At 37.7% G+C, this 20,640-nt stretch overlaps 1 protein-coding gene across 1 annotated transcript in view; it reads left to right on the top strand.

The window, feature by feature from the left end:
• The window catches only part of LOC146627797 (voltage-dependent calcium channel subunit alpha-2/delta-1), an 86,122-nt gene that overhangs the window by 25,803 nt on the left and 39,679 nt on the right, over positions 1–20,640 (top strand). Inside the window, exons 4-10 of the mRNA XM_085359172.1 lie at positions 1,571–1,630; positions 3,327–3,362; positions 4,252–4,381; positions 14,005–14,136; positions 17,529–17,598; positions 18,221–18,271; positions 18,493–18,592. Coding sequence (XP_085215298.1) covers positions 1,571–1,630; positions 3,327–3,362; positions 4,252–4,381; positions 14,005–14,136; positions 17,529–17,598; positions 18,221–18,271; positions 18,493–18,592 — 579 coding nt within the window. The remainder of the gene's footprint in view (positions 1–1,570; positions 1,631–3,326; positions 3,363–4,251; positions 4,382–14,004; positions 14,137–17,528; positions 17,599–18,220; positions 18,272–18,492; positions 18,593–20,640) is intronic.

The raw sequence follows: 20,640 nt of genomic DNA, 5'->3' as shown, positions 1-20,640 counted from the left end.
TATGTGCAATTGCAGGAGAGATGACTAGATTAAAGGTGAGATTAATTACATTTTCAATTAAATTCAATTGCATGTATATAGTGCCAAATAACAACAGCAGTCACCTCAAGGTGCTTTACACTGTCAGGTAAACACCATATAATAATACAAGTGTGGTTAATTACATTTATATTCCTTTATATAATTCCTTTTTGATTGATAGCTTTTTCAGTGGGTAATTTATTTGTTCTTCATTTTATTCACTGATCCATCATTTCTTCCTGCACTGAACCCAACTTATTTTATTCAGTTAGCTCTATGTTTCACACTCTCTGACTCGCTCACACATTCAGCCACACACCCACCCACACACTACTTTCTTACAGTACAACCTTTTCATTTTGACATTCTGATACTCTGTGGCGTGGCCTTTAGCGGACAGTGAGTGCTGCAAGACCTTGATAGCCCTGTGGTTTGAGCTCTGCAAGTGAGATCACAATCATTTCTCTCTTGTCTCTAGGGTGGTCTCCACCGCGTTTTCTAATGTGCTCTCTTTTGCTCAGGTTTTCTCAAATGAGAGAGATGTTTTGAAGGAAGGATACCCAGTATATATTCCAGGCTAGGGCTGGGCTGTATCATACCGTTCACGGTAATACCAGTGTAATGTTATGCAACGATAGGAAAATGAAATATCGCGATAGAATATGGGTAAAACGCGCATGCGCAGTGCCTTTGTTTACATACGCACATGGCGGCGACGCAGAATGAGAAGAGCAGAAGTGGATCGTTAAATGAAACAGATGAACAGAATTGGTTTGTAAAAATGCTGCAACTTCAGTGGTGTGGAACTGGTTTAGCTTTCATCCGTCAGATACACAACAAAGCACTATTTTTGGTAGAGCATGCCAGTGGGCTGTCATTATTACCGTGTTTTTTTGGAAAATATGGCACACTTAAAATCAATCCTTTGATTTTTCTGAAAATCGACAGTGCCCCTTATAATCCCGTGTGCCTTATGTATGAATTCTGGTTGTGTTTACTGACCTCGAAACGATTTTATGTGGTACACGGCACTTGAAAATTTGTCAAATGTTTCAGTACAACTTTGCTGAGCTACAAACCCGCACCGCTTGGTGGATTATCGGAGCATTACGGCTATCGTAGGCAGGCGCCTCGCGGAGTGATACGTACTGTGCTTCAACATAATATTACCGTATTGTGTGTGTATAACCTCTTTTTAAGTTTTGTGAATATTATACATGGTTATGCTGAGGATATGTTGGCCAATTTCCACTGGAAATGCCTTTTGGTTAAACTGTCAGCAAGGAATTTGCATTTGCACTGTTATTTTTTTTATATAATTTTAATGCACTTAAAAAAGCTGCTTGTTTAAGTGAAAATACATTGATGTTTTTTGGGGGGGTTTTGCACTAATAAAGTTCAGGAGTTGTAAAGTATTTTGTCTAGTGTCAATTATATCGTCAGTTATATCGTTATCGCAAATTTTCAAATGTATATCGTGATAAATATTTTTGGTCATATCGCCCTGCTCTGCTCCAGCCTAAATCTTTTGTCATATTTCACTTCCCAGAAACTGGCCACAGCTGCTGAAGAGTTTCAAATGAAGCATCAGTGGAAAGATGATTTCGAGGTAACACAGAGAGAGAAAATACAGAAAAAAAAAACACGTTTATATGTGTTTTTTATGTGCTATCTATTAGGGATGGATGAAAAAATGATACAGCATAGTACTGCTGTATTTAGGATGGGGATAATATATCGATACAGGGACACTAAATATTTATATTTGATTAAATTAATTAAAATACTCTGGGAATACTAGCTGTCTGGAAAACAAGATGACTTGTCTCATGCACCATTATCCTGAGATAACATTAGCTGAGCAAACCTACATTAACAGGTTGTGAAAAACTGTCTGGACACTGGAAACATTTAGCTCAACAAACCTACCTCCTAATTCAGAAAAGGCTAATGACTCAGCCATACAAGTAAAAATAGGGCAGCAACCAAACAAAAATTAATGGCTGCCTGGTAATTGTATGGTAATTGTTCACATTCCTTTGCCGATTTCAACTAAGGGTGACTTAATTGTTGCCCAGAGCTTGAGGGTGTGGCACAGTAATGACCATTTTTAATTGAAGCTTTTCAAATAATTCACATCTAATTTATAAATGCAGACAGATTGCCATCATATTGGCATCAGTTTGAATGAGTCTTTGTCAGTGAGCACAATTCGAGGGGACTTGACTCAACTGGCTGCCAGCTGGTTGTATTTATAGAACAGCAAGATTGCTGAGCGCAAGTGTAGTGGTTAAATGTGAATTTCTGTCTATGCAGACAACAACAGATTTTGTGATTTTCTACGATTTATCACAGTTAACTGGTGCATTACCAGAAACTGAGTGCATGTGACGTTCATGCAGCCAACATCAACCTATTCGATCTCAGACAGATAACTAACTTCATCTTATGGCAACATTTTACCGCAGGCTTTAGTGATAGTGTTGGCATGCTTTATAATCTCATTTTGCCAAAAAAAAAAATTTAATAAATAAATTAAATTAAATTAAAAAAAATATCTGAAGTGAAATCCAATTTATCTTATTGGATAAATCTGATAGTGACAAAGTTTGAGGACAAAATTTGATGTTGATTAATCACTACTGCAATACTCTACATATTGCACAATGTTAAAAATCATACTAATATTATTGTTTTGTGAGTGAATAATTGTGAAAATATCATATTGTGTTCCTACGTCTAGCAGACGCACAGATACACAAATGGTGATGCATGTAGTCTAAGTTTGCTAGACTTAGAATAATTTGATTGTGTGAATAGTTTTTACATGTTTTCAGCATCCATCATTAGCAGTGAGTACAGTTCCTTTTGTTAACTGGTTTATTGCTCATTATACACTGTGTTATGATACATGCCCCTCATTTTCAATGACAGATGCTTTGCCTTCTAACAACCCGGGTGGCAAACAATTATATAAGAGAAAAAAGCAATGCTCAGGAAAAATACTTGTCACAGAGGCAGTTATTACATTGCTATCTAAGAGGCAAAAAATGCTTACCTGGAGCATTGCAAATGGCTGCAGGGACAGAGGGACATGGTGAAATATGACCATACCTTATTTATTTAAGCAAAAACACAGACTAGTATCTTTTTTAACTAAATAATAGAATTAACAAATGGCAAAATAAAGAACTGCTTAGAAATTGATCAAATATTTAATAGTTGCATAAATGTTAGGGTTCTTTGTGCAACACCCTGAAGCATCCAAAAAGCATTTTTTGTGCTTCTTTGTCACTTGTTTACAGGATGATGAAATTGCCTACTACAACGCAAAGGACAATGTGAGTGTGCTTTTTTGCCCTCCTCTGTTAATTTATTCTCTTTCTCTTTGAGCCCCTGCAAACACATAGGTCATACATGCATCATGAATGTGCTTTTGCTACACAGCATCCCCACCCCCACCCCGCCTTCATTGCCTCATATTCCCTCATCTCCCTCATTTTACTCCTGCAAAAATCACCACATTTTCACCCCCGCTTTCTCTTATCGTCTTAGCTCTGTACTGCAGCCCCCAGTTTGCTGCTTCTTGGAGCTTTTCTTCCCATGTAGCTACCTCTCTGTCATCCCTCCTTCCAGCCTCTCTCAGGTGAAGAGGTCTCTGCCATGTTTCTCCTCTAATTGACAGATGAGATGTATGAGCTGGCTAGGCTCTTGCTTTATTAGGAAGCAACTGTTCGCACCATTTCTCCCTCCCCCTCTGCCTCTCTCACCACCTCACTACCTCGGCCCCTCTCTACCCTGCTTTCGTTCATCGGTATCTCATCTTTTCCTCCCTGTCTCTACTGCTCTCATTGATGTAAATTGGCAAATGCACGGCAGGAGTTATAAATCTCCACAAGGGGCATAAACAATCTGAGTGTCTCCGGCTCCTCCTCCCAAATGAAGATGATAAAATGAAAAAAAGCGAGTCATCACGTAAACAGTCAGGTTTTTTTTTAAAGCATGCAGGGTGTGAAAAGTGCAACAATGTTGTTATTATGGTAGCGATGAGCTGTTGAGAATGTGCGTTCAGGCTGTTGTAAAGTCTTTCGTTTTTATGGAGACCAACAAACCATGTCATATATGTGCAATGTGCCTCATTAATTTACATAAAGATGTCTGCTATGATTTCTTAAACCTATAGTGAGAACAGCCATAGATAGTGCTTTGAATCTTTTTTTCCCCTTTCAGCTGGATGCAAATGAGACAGAGGGAAGAAAGAACAGGATTCGACCAGACTTTCAAGAGGACCCCTCGTTTAAACGTTTGACTGACTACAACCACACGGCTGTCCACATTCCCACTGACATCTATGATGGCTGTGAGTGCATCGTCACACACACGCACACATACCAAAGTGGTTACTATGGATACGGCTGACACACCAACCCATTATGAAATGTTTTTTACAGATTGTGCCTCAAGCAAAGTTGCCCTTAGCTAAAAGATGGGTTTAACAAAAAAAGCCTCATACGAGTAATAAGCTCTCCTGTAGTAATCGGTTACTTAACAAAGCTGCCTGCCCTTGGAATGTAAAAGAACAGGAGGCACGACAACTGAAAGGATTTATGTGTTTATGTTTTCTTTTTTTGTTTAGAAATATTTTTGCTATTGGTAGTTATGCAGCTTTCAGTTTAATACTCTGTTTAACCAGAACTAGAATGATAAGTATGCATTTATTAAAATTATAAATCATAAATGTATTATTCATATGAATATTGCAGCTATTGAATGTCTTTAGGAACAGATTGATATAAATAGATAGATATAGGAGATATAATACACTTATATCTATAGACTATATTATAGATATTGACTATAATAGATATATGCATGCAATTTTTGCTTGAGTGGACACTTATATTTATTCTTGGCACAGGTATTTTATACTGTTACCCATAAAAGAATGCAATGTGCAACTGAACTGCACTATAAACTGGATTGTGTGTAAATCCTGAAACAATAATATCATCTGTTGAAATATATCAATCAGTACATTTGCATTGTCAGCATTTTTTAAGAACAGAATTCATTCATTTCATTCATTTATTTATTCATTTTCAGGCACAACAAATACCTATATTGAACATAAAATACACAAAACAAAAAACAAAACTTGCCTGAAAAAGGAGTGGGACGAAGAAAACTTATTAAATCCCACCCCTATACTCACTCATCAACAAAAAAAAACAATAAACTTCCCGCAGCTACGCCCATCATTGCATACAGACCCATCAACAGCCCCGGGCAGATACAAGCATCTAAGCGGCAGCTCGCAACCAACAATTAGAGCCTTCATAACTGAATACAGAATATATAAATTATAAATTGCATTACCACAGGTAACAGGCAGTAATAACTACAAGTAACAGACACACATACATATACATACATATATATCTACACACACAAGTACATATATGTACATACATACGCACACTTTATTTTTTATTTTTTATTTTGGAATCCATACCAGCAATGGTAAGAGGACAGACATTACAGAGCACACTAAAACCCATCATTGAGTATACTGTGACCAGACCAACTGTTTGTAGAGAAATTTAAATCTATGAATATTTTTGCATTGTTTCAATTGTAAACTCAGACTGTTCCAGATTTTCACACCACATACAGACACACAAAAGCCTTTACGGGTTGTTCGAGTTCTGGGTAATTTGAATTCTCCAAAGCCTCTCACATTATAAACCTTTTCTCGAATTTCAAATCTAGTTTGTAAATTTGCCGGTAAAAGTTTAGTAAAAGCTTTATACAAAATTATGGATGTATTGTAATTAACCAGATCCTGGAATTTAAGTAACTTTGCCTGAAGAAAGAATTTGTGAGTATGTTCTAGATAACCAGCCTTGTGAATAATACGCAGTGCTCGTTTCTGTACTGTGACTAATGGATTAGTTGTATTTTTATATGTATTTCCCCACACTTCCACACAATATGTAAGATATGGAAGAACCAGGGTACAGTACAGAGTACGAAGTGCATCTTTATCAAGGAATTGTTTCACTTTGTTCAAAACTGCGAGGCTTCTGGAAATTTTGGTTTTTATGTGTCTGACGTGGGGTTTCCATGAAATTTTGTTATCAATTATAACTCCCAAAAATTTGTTTTCACTCACATTATCAATTGGTACACCTTCAATGATAATTGGTAATTCTATATTATATTTTAAATTACCAAAAAACATTGCTTTAGTTTTATTTATATTTAATGATAATTTATTTATGTCCATCCATTTTTTTATTAATTTTAGCTCCCTGTTTACAGTCATTACAAGATCAGTATAATCATCGCTACTGAAAAATATGTTGGTGTCATCTGCGAACAGTATGAGTTTAAGTACTTGAGAAACATCAAAAATATCATTTATGTATACATTGAAAAGTTTTGGTCCCAACACTGACCCTTGGGGAACACCACATGTAATACCAAGTTTCTCTGAATGGTAATGCCCTATGCTAACATATTGTTCCCGACCTGTTAGGTAACTTTTTAACCAGTTACCAGCTTTCCCTCGAATACCATATCTTTCCAATTTATCCAGTAAAATTGAGTGATTGATTGTGTCGAAGGCCTTTTTGAGGTCAACAAAAATACCAACTGCATATTTATTTTTATCCAGTGTATCAGTAATTTCTTCTACTGCCTCAATTATCGCCATTGAAGTGGTTCTTTGCGTTCTGAAACCATACTGACCAACATTTATTATTTGATGTTTTTCAAGGAATTTTTCTAATCTTGAATTAAAAAGTTTTTCTAGAATTTTTGAGAATTGAGGCAGTAGAGAAATAGGCCTATAATTGGTAAAACTGTGTTTGTCATTACTTTTATATAGTGGTATTACTTTCGCAATTTTCATTTTTTTTGGAAAACAACCGGACTGAAATGATAAATTACAGATATATGTTAAGGGACTAGCAATATTCAGAATAACCTGTTTAACTACAGACATATTTATGTCATGATAATCCATTGAAGACTTACTTTTACATTTTAATGTGATATTTATTACTTCTTGCTCATTTGTAGCTGAGAGGAACAGTGAAAAGGGATTTGATTTTATATTACTGATATTTTCATTTTTATGACACGGGATGTCCGCTGCTAGTTCAGGGCCAACATTTATGAAGAATTTATTGAACCCATCGACAATATTACTCATGTTGTGATTTTCACCATTTGCATCAGTAAAATATTCAGGATATGATGTTCCAGAAGATCCTTGTTTAATTAAGTTGTTTAACACATCCCAAGTTCCTTTTATATTGTTTTTATTTTCATATAATCTTCTTCTATAATAAAGTTGTTTGCTCGTTCTTATAATATCAGTCAATTTATTTCTATATGCTTTATATCTTTGTTCCACTTCTTTTGTACAGAATGGTTCATTTCACTGCACCTGCTACTTGTGAAAGGTTGGTGAATGTTCACTGAACATGTAGTCAGTTTCTCAGAATGCGAAAAAACAAAAATAGGATCATGTATACTCAAGATTATAGAGAATATTAATGATAATCTCTTAAAAACTTAAACATGTTGAATAAACATTTGGTTGTCATGATCTGGATACAGGAAAATTAAAACCTAAGCAGCTTTATGTTATAGTCATAGCTGTTTTCATCTATTCATACCATCCCATACTCAGGCTTTACTTGATGGGGCTGTTTCAGTCACATTGGATGTTAAAAGTCTTTAGCCTGCCAGCTCATACTACAAAGCGAGTGCAATATTTACTTGAAACAGTTTTAAAATATAGCAGGTAATCATTTGACGGATTCATAGTGAATGGTCGTCACATATCCTGTAAGTATGTCTTGTAGTGAGAACATGTCTGAGGAGGCTGTTGGGTATTGTTGGACAGCAATAGTCGAAGCAGGAAGAAAGCATTATCTAGTAACATGGATTGGAAGATATCCTGTTAAAGAGTATTTTTGCTCATTTTGTTATAAAAGTACATTTCTGATCATTTCAACATCATGTGCTGACATTTACCTTGAGTGATACAGCATAATTTAAATCTCGAGAGTCTCCCTGACATTAGCACAGCTCAAGTTGAATGTCAGTGACTTAAGGGTGCCTGGCTGAATAGCTTAAGTGTGGTTTGAATTATGTAATATTTTTAAGTGGCTTTTCCTTTATTCTATTTTTTAGATTTCAACTTGTGGGGTGATGTCCTTAATATAGTGTGACTTACGAGGAGAGGAATAAAGCTTTAGGTGATTTGCTCAAGTATGTGTCACCACAGTAGGCCTTGGTTCTCGAAGAACTTCAGAAAGATTCCAGTTTAATTACAATCTGGTTTTTTAAACCATCTTGCAGCAGCATTACTGAATGATGTGTGTTTGTATCTGTGTTTCTGTGAAGAAAGACATCTGTGTGTTTGTGGTAAGATGTTCAGTAATTGGTGTAGTGGAATCAGTGCAGTGGAAAGTAATGCGTCAGCAGTGACTTGGAGAGACAGCAGGATGGAATGACTTCCTCAGCATGGACCTCAGCCTGCTGGGGAACCGTCTGGCCCCAAGGTTACCTGCTTCACCTTGTTGCTGACCCCAGACACATGGGCAGAAAAGGGAAATGTAGATTGGAATGGAAAGCTGTCAGGTTATGTTATCTGTGGGTGGAAAGTCTAGTTTATTAGCATTTCTTTTGAACTTGCTGTGAATTTGTCAATTTTTCCCTGAGATCCCTATCTGGCCTTTAATCTGGGCTGGGTGCCACAGCTACTCACGCTGCCTTTCTCTCACAAGGATGCTGTTTATTGGTAGCCTGTAATGAGTATGCATGGATACGCTGAGCTTCTGGGACCTACCCAGCGAGATGAAAGAAACTTTAGGTGTGTGTGTGTGTTTACGAGGAAGGACTCAAACCTGGCGGTACACTGTGGGCAACAATCTCAGGTATGGAAATAAAGAACCAGACCATGCAATTTTGTTTTGAGATTGAGACTTGTTTTTCAGATTTAAGTTTAAATTTCAAACTCTAGGAATATCTAGCTAAAGAAAATTATTTAAAATTAACTAATGTATTCAAAGAAGCACTGCGAATATGGAGAAAAACGTATGTCTGAGAGCATACGCAGGCTCATATATTGTGTCAGATATGGACACATGTGAAGGAGTATGTATTTGGTATTCCAGGTCAGAAGATTCATAGTTATTGAGGTTTCAACTCTCCAATTTAATCTCCACCCTATAAATGTTCCCGGAATAGCCTTTGCTCAGCTGGAGAAAATTAGATTTTCTGGGTAAAGTGGGTGACAAGTTTATGAAATCAGACTCATGTGTGTGAGGCCAGTATTGGAAAGGATACAGGCATGACAGAAAGATCACAAAAGCATAAAATGTCCATTGAAGGACATAGTACCAAAAAAAAGTATATCAGATGAAATAGAAAATAATTTAATTCAGTGGATATACAAGTGGAAGCTGAATATAAAAATGTAAAATTTAGTAGTATTTGTGCCACATTTCATGTCATCAAACTAATTTCATTATTAGACATAGATAAATGGAAATAGAAAAAAAATGATTCAAACACAATTACTCTAAACCTAAAAACTGATTGTGCCACCCTTTACGGCAAGAACTACAATCAAGTGTTTGTGACAGCTGGTGAATGGCAACGAGTAGGGATGAGTATCGAAAACCGGTTCTTGTTGAGAACCGGTTCCCACTGTTTCAATTCCTTGGAATTGTTTGCCATTTTTGCAAACGATTCCCTTATTGATTCCAGTCGCCCCGAATGATGTCACCACGTTGCGGAGTGTGTCATTTACCTGGCAGGAAACAGGGCGGCTCAAACGCTCAAAGGTTTGGTTATACTTTACGAGAACGGATGACAACAGGGCAACTTGCAATACTTGAAAAGTAGATATTTCATTTAAGGGAGGAAACACTACGAATATGCAAAAGCATTTGCTCACAAAACACGGGATGACCTCAAATGAATGTCGTGTTTTTAATTCCACTCCGGACTCGTGAATCTCAACCCAGCAGCAGCGGTAACGTTTGCACGTCCTCTCCCGTTAATGCGGCAGGTAAATAATCAACTAACAGTGCATATTATGTTAGCGCGATCTGCCTTATTACAAAACCTGCCATTACTGTGCATTTAGGCGACCATGATGAGAGAGACAGAGTCTGGCTGCCTCAGATGCTGGCAGTTCTCACTGCAGTCTACCGGTAGCGTCTCCTTTCAGGCCAGGATAGACGAATGTCACCGAGCAGTGATTAAGTTTGTGGTAAAAGGCTTGCACCCATTTGCCACAGCAGATGCCCCGATTTTTGGTAAGTGAATGTGTTTAATTGTAGGCAGGGACATTACTGGATATTCTTGTGTAATTGCTACTGAATAATTTATGTTATACTTTGTTATTGCTACAGAAGAATATTTATTTTATTATTTTACATTTACAATTTTTTTTCCTGGGGACCCTGTGACACCCCATTGAAGAGCCATAGGCTGTGGATCTCTTAAGATCTCACTGTTGGGTTTGTAAGGCCATGTTACTCCTAAATTTCTATCTTGTTCAAAGAGAAGATATAAAACAAAGTTCTAAGCTAATCAACCTTAGTGTTCTCCTTTTTTAAAAAGAATCGATAAGAGAATCAATAAAGAATCGAATCGTTAAACAGAATCAAAAATGGAATTGGAATCGTGAAAATCTTATCAATACCCATCCCTAGCAACGAGTCTATCAAATTGCTTTGGACCAATTTCATCCAGCTTTTTTGCAGACTTGTTTTCATTCAGCCACACTGGAGGGTTTTTGGCAAGTTATCCATCAAAGAAGTCCCATACTGTTACATCATCATAAACATGTTTGACATTGTTTAATGTCAGATGTAATGCAATTTGCAATTGCATTGCAAAGACGAAATCAGCAAGGTGACAAAATCTTTTTTTCAGAGCACTATAGAATACAGACTGTATATGAAGGATAGACCCAGTTTCCAGCCAATGTTTAACTGTCTTCCATCTGCATTCTGCAAGGCTGGTTACAATAAGAAGTTCAGCTGCAGAAATCCATAAGAAAGTGACCCTTTGTCTAATGTGATCTCTGATCTCACTAATTATTTTCCTGATGAGTTCATGGCCTTACTGGTTTCAAGTGAAGCTGAATGTAACATAATGTTCTTTTGGTAAATTATGGTCCCTAGCCAAGGGCAGCACAGTGATGTGGTGGCTAGCACCTCACGCCTAAACAGTCCTTTCCATGTTCTACCCGTGTCTATGCAGGCTCTGTCCAGGGACAGTGCTGAATGGTGTGTGTAAATGGTTGGTTCTCTATGTTTTAGCACTGTGACAGGTTGGTGACCTGGCCAGCCTCTTGCCGTATGGCAATTGTGATGTCACCACCTGTGACCCTGAATCAAATGAGCAGAATACATTGAATGGATGGTCTCAATGTGATCGCTACAGTCTTAGGAGGGAGTGTCCCTTGGTTTCACTCTCAGATCCATGCTTGATATTTAAGTTCATTTATAAAGCACCAATATGGAAAAAAGCACTTAAAACTTTACAACAGATGCTTCACTAAGCAATGAGTGACGTGTCAGTGGCCATGTCCATCTTTTGTATTCAGTCGATTTGCTTTTATTTTAATCATATATATTAAACATGCATTTGTTTAATTTTTAAAAACACCCCAATGCCTCCTGGCTATAGGCCAGTCATATAGAAGAATTTCTTGTGAGCTCAGCACAAATGTAGCCTAAAGTAAACTTTAAATAATCCCTCAGAATCAGCGCATCACTTTCTGTTTCCAGGTGTTTCTTGTGTTAATGGTACATTTCTTTTTTTATTATATATAAGAGATCACTGCATTTGATATGATTGAAATAATAAATCCTGTTGGGTTAATTAACTTGTCCAAGACTGTGGAACGAGTTTTTTTTTTTATTATTCAACAATTTCACACACGTCTGTTTCTGCAAAAATGATTCCTAATTTACAAATTCACACATACTGTAATGTCATCTTGTGTCACAGGGAGCTCAGCAGACATCTTTCACCTTTCACACTCAGGGCAATACTGCTTGTGATTGGAATTCAAGTGCCAGATTTGTGTAGATGCAAAAATCCCTCCAGTTTGCTGCCTATCACTTCTGTCATCCAAAGGCAATTTTCACCATAGCTTTTGTATGGCATAAACAAATGTAGCAGGTGAGCAAATTTTGTGCCGCTTAGAAAAACAAAGACGGTTTTTATCTCCAATGATTAGATATTTAGCCAGCAATATTTCCATATCAGAGGTTATTTTGTGACATACATTATAGTCTTTCAAATATCCAACTATTCTTTTAATTAGTAATGATGGGAAATTTAATGTCTTGTAGTTATCTCTCTCTTATGTTAAACTAACTATAAATAACTGTTTAACTGAGCATGTTGTACTGTAGCTGTATAGAACATTTTTGCTTATTAGCTTTCACTGTTATACAGTGTGTAACTGTTGCTTCTATAAGGAAAAGACTGATAATTAAAGCAGTCAAAAAATAGGGAAAATATGCACCAATCCATATTGCATATTTTTGTGAATTATACTGCACCCACGATGTCCCAATGAGATTATGTCATCACTAGGTGTGAATTCAGTGTGGCATACATGTGTATCCAGGGAATTCATTAGTGTCATTGGCAATATGGGCAACCCGAGGATAGTCTTTCCCTTATGAAGCAGCAGTGAAGTTTAGCTTATTAAAGATTATGACTAACTCAGGGATATTCACAACCAGTGGAGACATTAAAAAGCAACAAATTACTAGTTAGAGGCTTGTGGTTGCCTTGTGCCATAATTTCGTCTTACAGTCTAGTACACGTGAGTATCATCTCGCTGTATTTAACTGTCAAGCTGTTTGGATAAAACAAGATGGCTTGTGCTATCTATCCAATGGCCTAACTTAATCAGTCTTCAATAAAAAGTATACATATAGTTTGCAGTTTTATCATTATCTAACAAGTGCAGTAGTATTTTTTTGACTCTTGCCTTAAAATTCTAAAATTCAATGATTAATGAGAGAAATATATTACTGTGTGTGCACACGCTTCATGCTCTCTCCCTTTCTATAATGAAAAACATGCACTCCTGGCAACCGAGGCTTCATTAACTCTTCACTCTAGAGACATAGATGCAAATGAACACTGTTTGCTTTGCACATCAATGAGACACGTCACGCTCAATACAGGATAGCAATATGGCTTACACACATGCACACTATACTTCTAGCCACATGTCAAGATGTACAGAGTCCCATAAAAAAATATATGCAATGCCACAAAGTACAAAAAAAGTGGAAGATGGTAAAAAAAAAAAGAAGAGCGGCAGAGAGGACAGATAGAGTTGGGGGCAGCATGTGTTGTGTCTCCATCCATCATCAGTCTTAATGTGGCTCTGAGCTGTCTGGGTGCTGTGTCATTACATCCATAATGCCTGTTGCCTCTCACAGCACACACTATCTGTCAAAAGCATGCACACACACACACACAAAACTTCTGCACATGCAGTCATGCAGATTATTTGGTGGTTTTAGGTAAAATACTTTAATTGTGTCTGTGCAAAGCCATTACTTGTCTGAGTACTATTCCTTGATATTGATGCCTAATGCAAGCGCTTTCTGTTTGTGCTGGAAAAATATTTGGTCGTGCTCTGCTGGGCAACTGGGGTGACAGTGAGGCCTGTGTGTGAATCTTAATGAATGTGTTAAACTGTGTTGTCCATATCTCTTTGCTAAGCCTTCTAAAGATGATTGCAGAAAACCCACAAGGACATGAAAATGTTTATTTTACAGCTGCACACAAAATCAAAATGTAATTAGAGTATATAATGTATTGAATTCTGCTTATGTTGGTGGGTTCATGACGTATTTCTTTTTCATATGCATGCTTTCTTTTGATAAATGAGCTTTTCATGTGTATTTGTTCATCCAGCCACCATTGTGCTGAATGAATTAACCTGGACAGAGGAACTGAAGGAAGTGTTTAGAAAGAATAGAGAGGATGACCCAACCCTACTCTGGCAGGTGTTTGGCAGTGCCACTGGCCTGGCTCGCTATTATCCAGGTAAGGAAACAAAGGAGGGGGGGGACAACAACCCAAACATTGCCTTTGAATAGGTTTTTATGTGTCTGTTCATATAATTCTGAAGTTGTATGTGCTTAAATACACACTGCTTAGTAATTGAGGAGATGAGATAGCCTTTATTTGTCAGTTGCAGTTGCCCACAACCGAGATGATAGACCTTGCCGACCGTACATACAATACACAAACATCACGTTGGGGTGACAGGTCAGGCTAGGTAGCAAGGGAAAAAAAACATTGAAATGTGTAACAAAAAAGGATAATCCAGGAATGCACAGATATTAACACACCATAACACAATAAAACACAGACAAGCAACATGGGAGAATATTCCACTGTGTACAGCTGGATCTGGGACCGCTGCAATCTTCGATTGTGCCTCCAGCTGATCCACTGCCCGCATAATTAAGCTCACATTGACTTTATGTGCGTCTGCACTTGTCTATTGCTGTTCCCTCTTGTATGCGTGTTATCTTTGCCAAGCTATTTCTATTCATGAGATTCCCTGTCATCATCGACTCTATAGCTTTATGACAAAAGTTTATGTCTCATATTCATAAATTTGCATTGGCTTTGATTTATCCTTTCTTTTACTTCTTAGCATGCATGAAAGGCAGTCACTCACTCTCAGTATACTTCCTTGTTTTTATGGTGCCCTTCACTAATAGCTGTGCGTCTCCGATAAATAATTTGTGCGTGTTTTCCCTCATAAATATTTTTAGTGATTTAAAACATGTTATAATGTAGACGGTATAATAAATTGATCGATCCAATAAGCCTGTCATTATGTCACAGAATGTAGTATGTACACAACGGCTCCTGAGCAGAATATGACACTAAATACAATATGATTTTATCATATAACAATAATGGATTGGATTTATATATAGCGCTTTTCAAGGCACCCAAAGCGCTTTACAATTCCACTATTCATTCACTCTCACATTCACACACTGGTGGAGGCAGCTACAGTTGTAGCCACAGCTGCCCTGGGGCAGACTGACAGAAGAGAGGCTGCCATATCGCGCCATCGGCCCCTCTGGCCAACACCAGTAGGCGGTAGAGATGGCACGATACCACTTTTTTTATGTCCGATACCGATACCGATATCATAAATTTGGATATCTGCCGATACCGATATGAATCCGATATAGTGTTTTTTAATCAACAAAACTGTTTTTTTTAAAATATCTTGCTGCATTTTGTATAAGTTCATACTCAAGTTTAAAACAACAACTACACTAAAGCTATTCTGTTATACCTATATGCAAAAATAAATAAATTTCATAGTTCAGCAATACTGATCAATCTAATAAACTTAAACCTACACCATCCTCCCTATTCTGGTATTTTAAAGAGTACTTAGCGTAAATATTAAGCAACCTAACTAATAGGGTTCCAACTCCCAGCAACAACAAAAATAAATAAATAAAAAATAGGGAACCACCCCTCACGCTCCACCTCATGATGCTTAATCGACGTAATCAACCTTAATTTGATGCAGTGTGGAAAAAAAAAGCACAGAAATCAATTATTTTTCAAGAAATATTAACTAGATTCAACATCTTTCTTCAACAAAATTGCAGACTGCACAGATGGTACCTTCCCAAAGGTACTATAGTACTTTTTCCTTTGGGAAGGAAAAAGTACTATAGCTTACTAGGGTATATATATTAGACTTAATAGTCACTATATACAGTAATTCACTTCTATTCATTTTACATCAAATTAAAACTTTGGGTGTAAGATTCGGATAATTATTTATTAAAAGCTAGACATTTTAAATGAGAATAAGAAAGAAAAGTATGTCTTTGTGCCCCCTTTTCCCTGTTAATGCCCTATCGGCATTAACTGGCTAAACTTTGCTAGATCCGCCCCTGCACAGTTACCTGTGGAAGCCCGTTTCCGCCACTAAAAAAAAAAAAAAGCTAGTATCCATAACTCGAAAGTTCGAGTTATTTTCTCGAAATTTCGAGTTATTTTCTCGAAATTTCGAGTTATTTTCTCGAAATTTCGAGTTATTATCTCGAAATTTCGAGAAATATAACTCGAAATTTCGAGTTACTTTTCTCAAAATTTCGAGTTAGCTCTGCCAATCAAAAATATACGTGAATGAGGTCGCTTTCTTGTTACCCGGAAGCATATGGCGCAGGACCGCGCACTCAAAAACGGATCCCAACAAATTAAAGTATGTTTGCTGATAGTAACACCATGTGATTCAGCTAATAACACAGGGATTTCATCATTTGTGAAGCCAGGCTGAAAACACTCAGCAATCTGTGCATTCACGACTGGATGTAATACCGGTAGCTTAGCTGTAGCATTTGTAGCTGAGGGCTTCAGCTTCCGGGTAACATGGAAATGACGTCATTCACGTAGATTACTGATTGGCAGCGCTAACTCGAAATTTCGAGTTGCTTTTCTCAAAATTTTGAGTTAATATGTCGAAATTTCGAGATAATAACTCGAAATTTCGAGATAATAACTCGAAATTTTGAGTTATGGATCCTTTTTTTTTTTTTAGTGGCGGAAACGGGCTTCCATAGTTACCAGCCGTCAGCTACGTAGAAAAAGATCCTCGAGTAGAAAGTAATAATAAATAAATTCTAACAACAGCTGATCAAGCTTAAACGTGCTGCTGTTGTTCAGCCGCTGGTTTCCTCTTTCTGGTGCAAAGTGGGCCAAAAACAAACCAGAGAGACGGACTCGCGACAGAAAAGCCGATCAGCTGATCATTAAGCAGTTTCATGATTGAAGTAGCAGCAGGAGAGGCAGTCGCTCCATATATCGTTTGGTAAGCTTAACGCAGGAATGCTTTACAAACATTCAGAGATGGACTTACACACTTGCTTTACTTCTCTCGGGGATAACTTGAAATGCCGGGTTGCTAGCGAAGCTCCACATGCTATCCAGACCACCGACAGGTCCCGCATGCCACAGCCGCTCTATCACGTGATGCATACTGCTCCGACATGCTAACGTTCTGAGGCGAGTTACGGCGTGTTGCAAGTTTTGTGAGGTGCTTTCGTGATATTTAATGGATCGGATTACATTTTTTATTTTTCTCCGATATCCGATCCAGTAATTTAGGTCAGTATCGGACCGATACGTAATATCGGATCGGTCCATCTCTAGTAGGCGGTAGGGTAAAGTGTCTTGCCCAAGGACAAAACGACCAGGACAGAGAGCCCGGGGATCGAACCGGCGACCTTCCGGTTACAGATGCGCTTCCCAACCCCCTGAGCCATGGTCGCCCCATATTAGTTAAATATATTAGAAATTTAGCCAAAATAGTATGTAGTGTGCTGTTTTTTGTTTGTTTTTCTGCTTTAATTGTGATGAAAACTCAGTACATCTCAAATCTCGTCTTTTAGCTTCTCCCTGGATGGACGCTCGTAAGACCCCTAGTAAAATAGATCTCTACGATGTGCGCAGGAGGCCATGGTAAGAAAACTGGCTCAAGGATAACAGTGTTAGTCAGAATACAAAACTTAAACTTTTATGTCATTATGTGTCTTTGTATATCTATTTCATTGTTTACATGTAGAGCTAATTAGACGTAAGCAGGGTTTTTTAATTCAGTCAAATAATTCAATTAAATAATGCCTATTGCATTTCAGTGGAATATTGTTATGATTATTATTACTGTGAAAATTTGGTGAATACATTTTTTTTTAGTCTTTAATTGATTGTTCCGTGCAGGTTGTATAAATTTGAGTGCATTCACACAGCACACAAATTGTATTCACTACAGGAATAAAGATTTTTTTTGTGATAAAATTTTGTATTGCTCTAAAAATAATAATTTGTAAAAACAGCTAATTGTTGATTGCTTTGAATAGCTACTGATTTGACCTTTTTTCATCTTTAAATCATTACCATTGAGTTATTAACATAATGTCATCCATATCGCTCAGTCTTATATTAATATGACAATGAAAATTTGACTCAAGTGTGTAAAGTGTTATTGTATTTTCTCAGCATAAATGATTATGCAAATGGTTGGCCCTCAGAGTATATGTGTCTCAGTCCAGAAATGTGTTTGCATTCATTTATGACCATCTAGGTACATTCAAGGAGCCGCCTCACCGAAAGATATGCTAATTCTCGTGGATGCGTGAGTTGTTTGATAATCTTACTGATCCATAACCTTCCTGCATCCATCATGATTTCCCCTGATTGAAATGCATGCCTTTCTAGCTTTGCCACATAGTGTAATGTATTTCCCAAGGCAGAAGCAGTTCTAATTACATCGAGTAAAATCTCACAGGACAAGAACTGAGCAGACAGATTGCTGTGAGAAGCTGTCAGGTATTTCTTTCTTGTTTTTTTTTTTAGGAGTGGGAGTGTGTCTGGCTTGACGCTAAAACTGATCAGGACCTCTGTCAGCGAGATGCTGGAGACTCTTTCTGACGATGACTATGTCAACGTAGTCAGTGTGAGTATTATTAGACTGCCCACTTGCTGAATGTTGGGTGGTCTGTTTATTGAAGGTGACGGGGGGGGGTGTCAGAATTTACACCCAATTCGTATCCATTCACATACATCTTTACACATACACAACAAATGCCCATACACAGACACACACATATACACACAAATAAAAGAGAGGCAGAGAGATGGATGACCAGTAACGAAATATGGATTTCTCTCTGGTCTGGCCACCATGAAACAGGCCTTTAATGAAATACCCACTGCTCTATTTGGTGTACAGGATTAAAACTCTGCAGTACATGGCCCCTCCCCACCTCTAGGCCCTCAAATGTGGCTGTGGCTGTGTATGTCCATTCCCAACGCTCCTAAAGGAATTAAAGCTGCACCTCTGAGTGGAGTGAACCCCAGGAAACATTTATCACCCTCTTGTTCTCTCCATCATTTGTTCTTTTCATCACTGAGCCATGCAATTCCTGTCAGCATTTCACCATATACCTCCATTCATCTCTTTGTGTCAATGAATGCCCTTCCTTTACACTGTATGCCTCCACTTTTCTATACACAGCCAAGAAACATTCCTCTTCTCACTATTCCTTCTGTTTTTTACCTTCATTTTTACTTTTCTCGCCCACCCATCACTTCCATTACATTCTTCCTCTACAGTTTTTCATTCTCTGGCCATCTATTCTAAGCTTTCCACACTTGTGATTACACTTGAATAGAGCCAATCAGGAGATTGTGTGATGCGTAGATGGGTGCCTGTGGAGGTGTTTATTAAGACAGGTCTTTATAGAGATTGGAGCTGTCTTCGTTCTCCTTGCAAATGACAGCCATTCCGACTTTCTTTCCTCTCTCGAGGGACCTTTTGTCTTGGACGTAATGTATTCGGTCTCATGGTGGACTTTTGATTCTGCAAAGATGTGCAATTATTGGCTACTGTTGGTGTGTGTGTGTGTGTGTGTGTGTGTGTGTGTGTGTGTGTGTGTGTGTGTGTGTGTGTGTGTGTGTGTGTGCGTGTGTGTGCGTGTGTGTGTAAAATGAGATGGTGAGAGATTTGTAGAGACACTGAAATCCAATTCAGTTTTGACTCAGTTTTATGACTTTTGAACTTGAACCCTTTAAAAGTACAGTGCATGAGTTATGATGAATCTATAGTCCAAAGAACTTGCCTGGTTGTATCAAGGTACTAAAAACTTCATTTAGGTTTGTTGCAGTTTAGACAAGTATTAAGACTATGTGGCTCAAACAAGCCAGCAGTATACCTATTTTATATAGTCAAGAACCATAAACTAAAGTTTGGTTGATAATTTTAACAATAATTCTTAGGACTTATTTGCAACCTGTAATATCATACGGCTACCTGTTTTCATTGTTCCAGTCTGTCTTTTTTTACATTTCTATTTTTTAGCAGTTTTGTATTTTTAGCTGTCAACAATATTATTTGCTAAGCATAATGTCAGTATAAGAAACAGGGAGGTTATCAAAAACAACAAGACAGCTAAAGTCAAAATGAAATGGATTTATAATATTCCTGCTGCAATATATCAGTTACATAATGGTAAGTCAGTGTCAATTTCCTCCTGTTTCAGCAAAAATCATTATTCCTTCTGTCAGTCACCATATCTATTTCTTTCTGTCATTGATTCACTCATTTATGCACACACACGGACACACACACACACATGCATACACATATCCACTGCCCGATGTCTGGTCCTCAGGGTGTTGTTACCTGTCACTAAATCATTAGTCTCTGATATTACCCACAAATCCCTCCTCATTAACAGTAGCCCAGGGACTAAGTTGGCATTTGGTCACGGAAGATGCTCGCGCTCGTTCTTTACAGCAGGTCAGGTCAGACGATTGCTGATGGCTGCCTCTCTTCCTTTCCTTTTTTGCTCTCTCTCTCTCTCTCTTTCTGTTTTTTTACCCTTGTCTTCTCTCTTTCCCACACCTCTCACACCACAAGCCTCCACCACATTTATCCAACCTGCTCAGCCATGTTTTGCTGGCATCAATCTTTTAGCCAGCGTCAGTCCAGTGAGCAAGCCT

Source organism: Diplotaxodon limnothrissa, linkage group LG7 (assembly GCF_057381915.1).
Source record: "Diplotaxodon limnothrissa isolate DT_005_m linkage group LG7, D_limnothrissa_male_GT1.1, whole genome shotgun sequence".
In the NCBI taxonomy this organism is placed as follows: Eukaryota; Metazoa; Chordata; class Actinopteri; order Cichliformes; family Cichlidae; genus Diplotaxodon; species Diplotaxodon limnothrissa.
The sequence above is the reverse complement of the archived record's forward strand: the minus strand, read 5'-3'. Positions and strand labels throughout refer to the sequence as shown.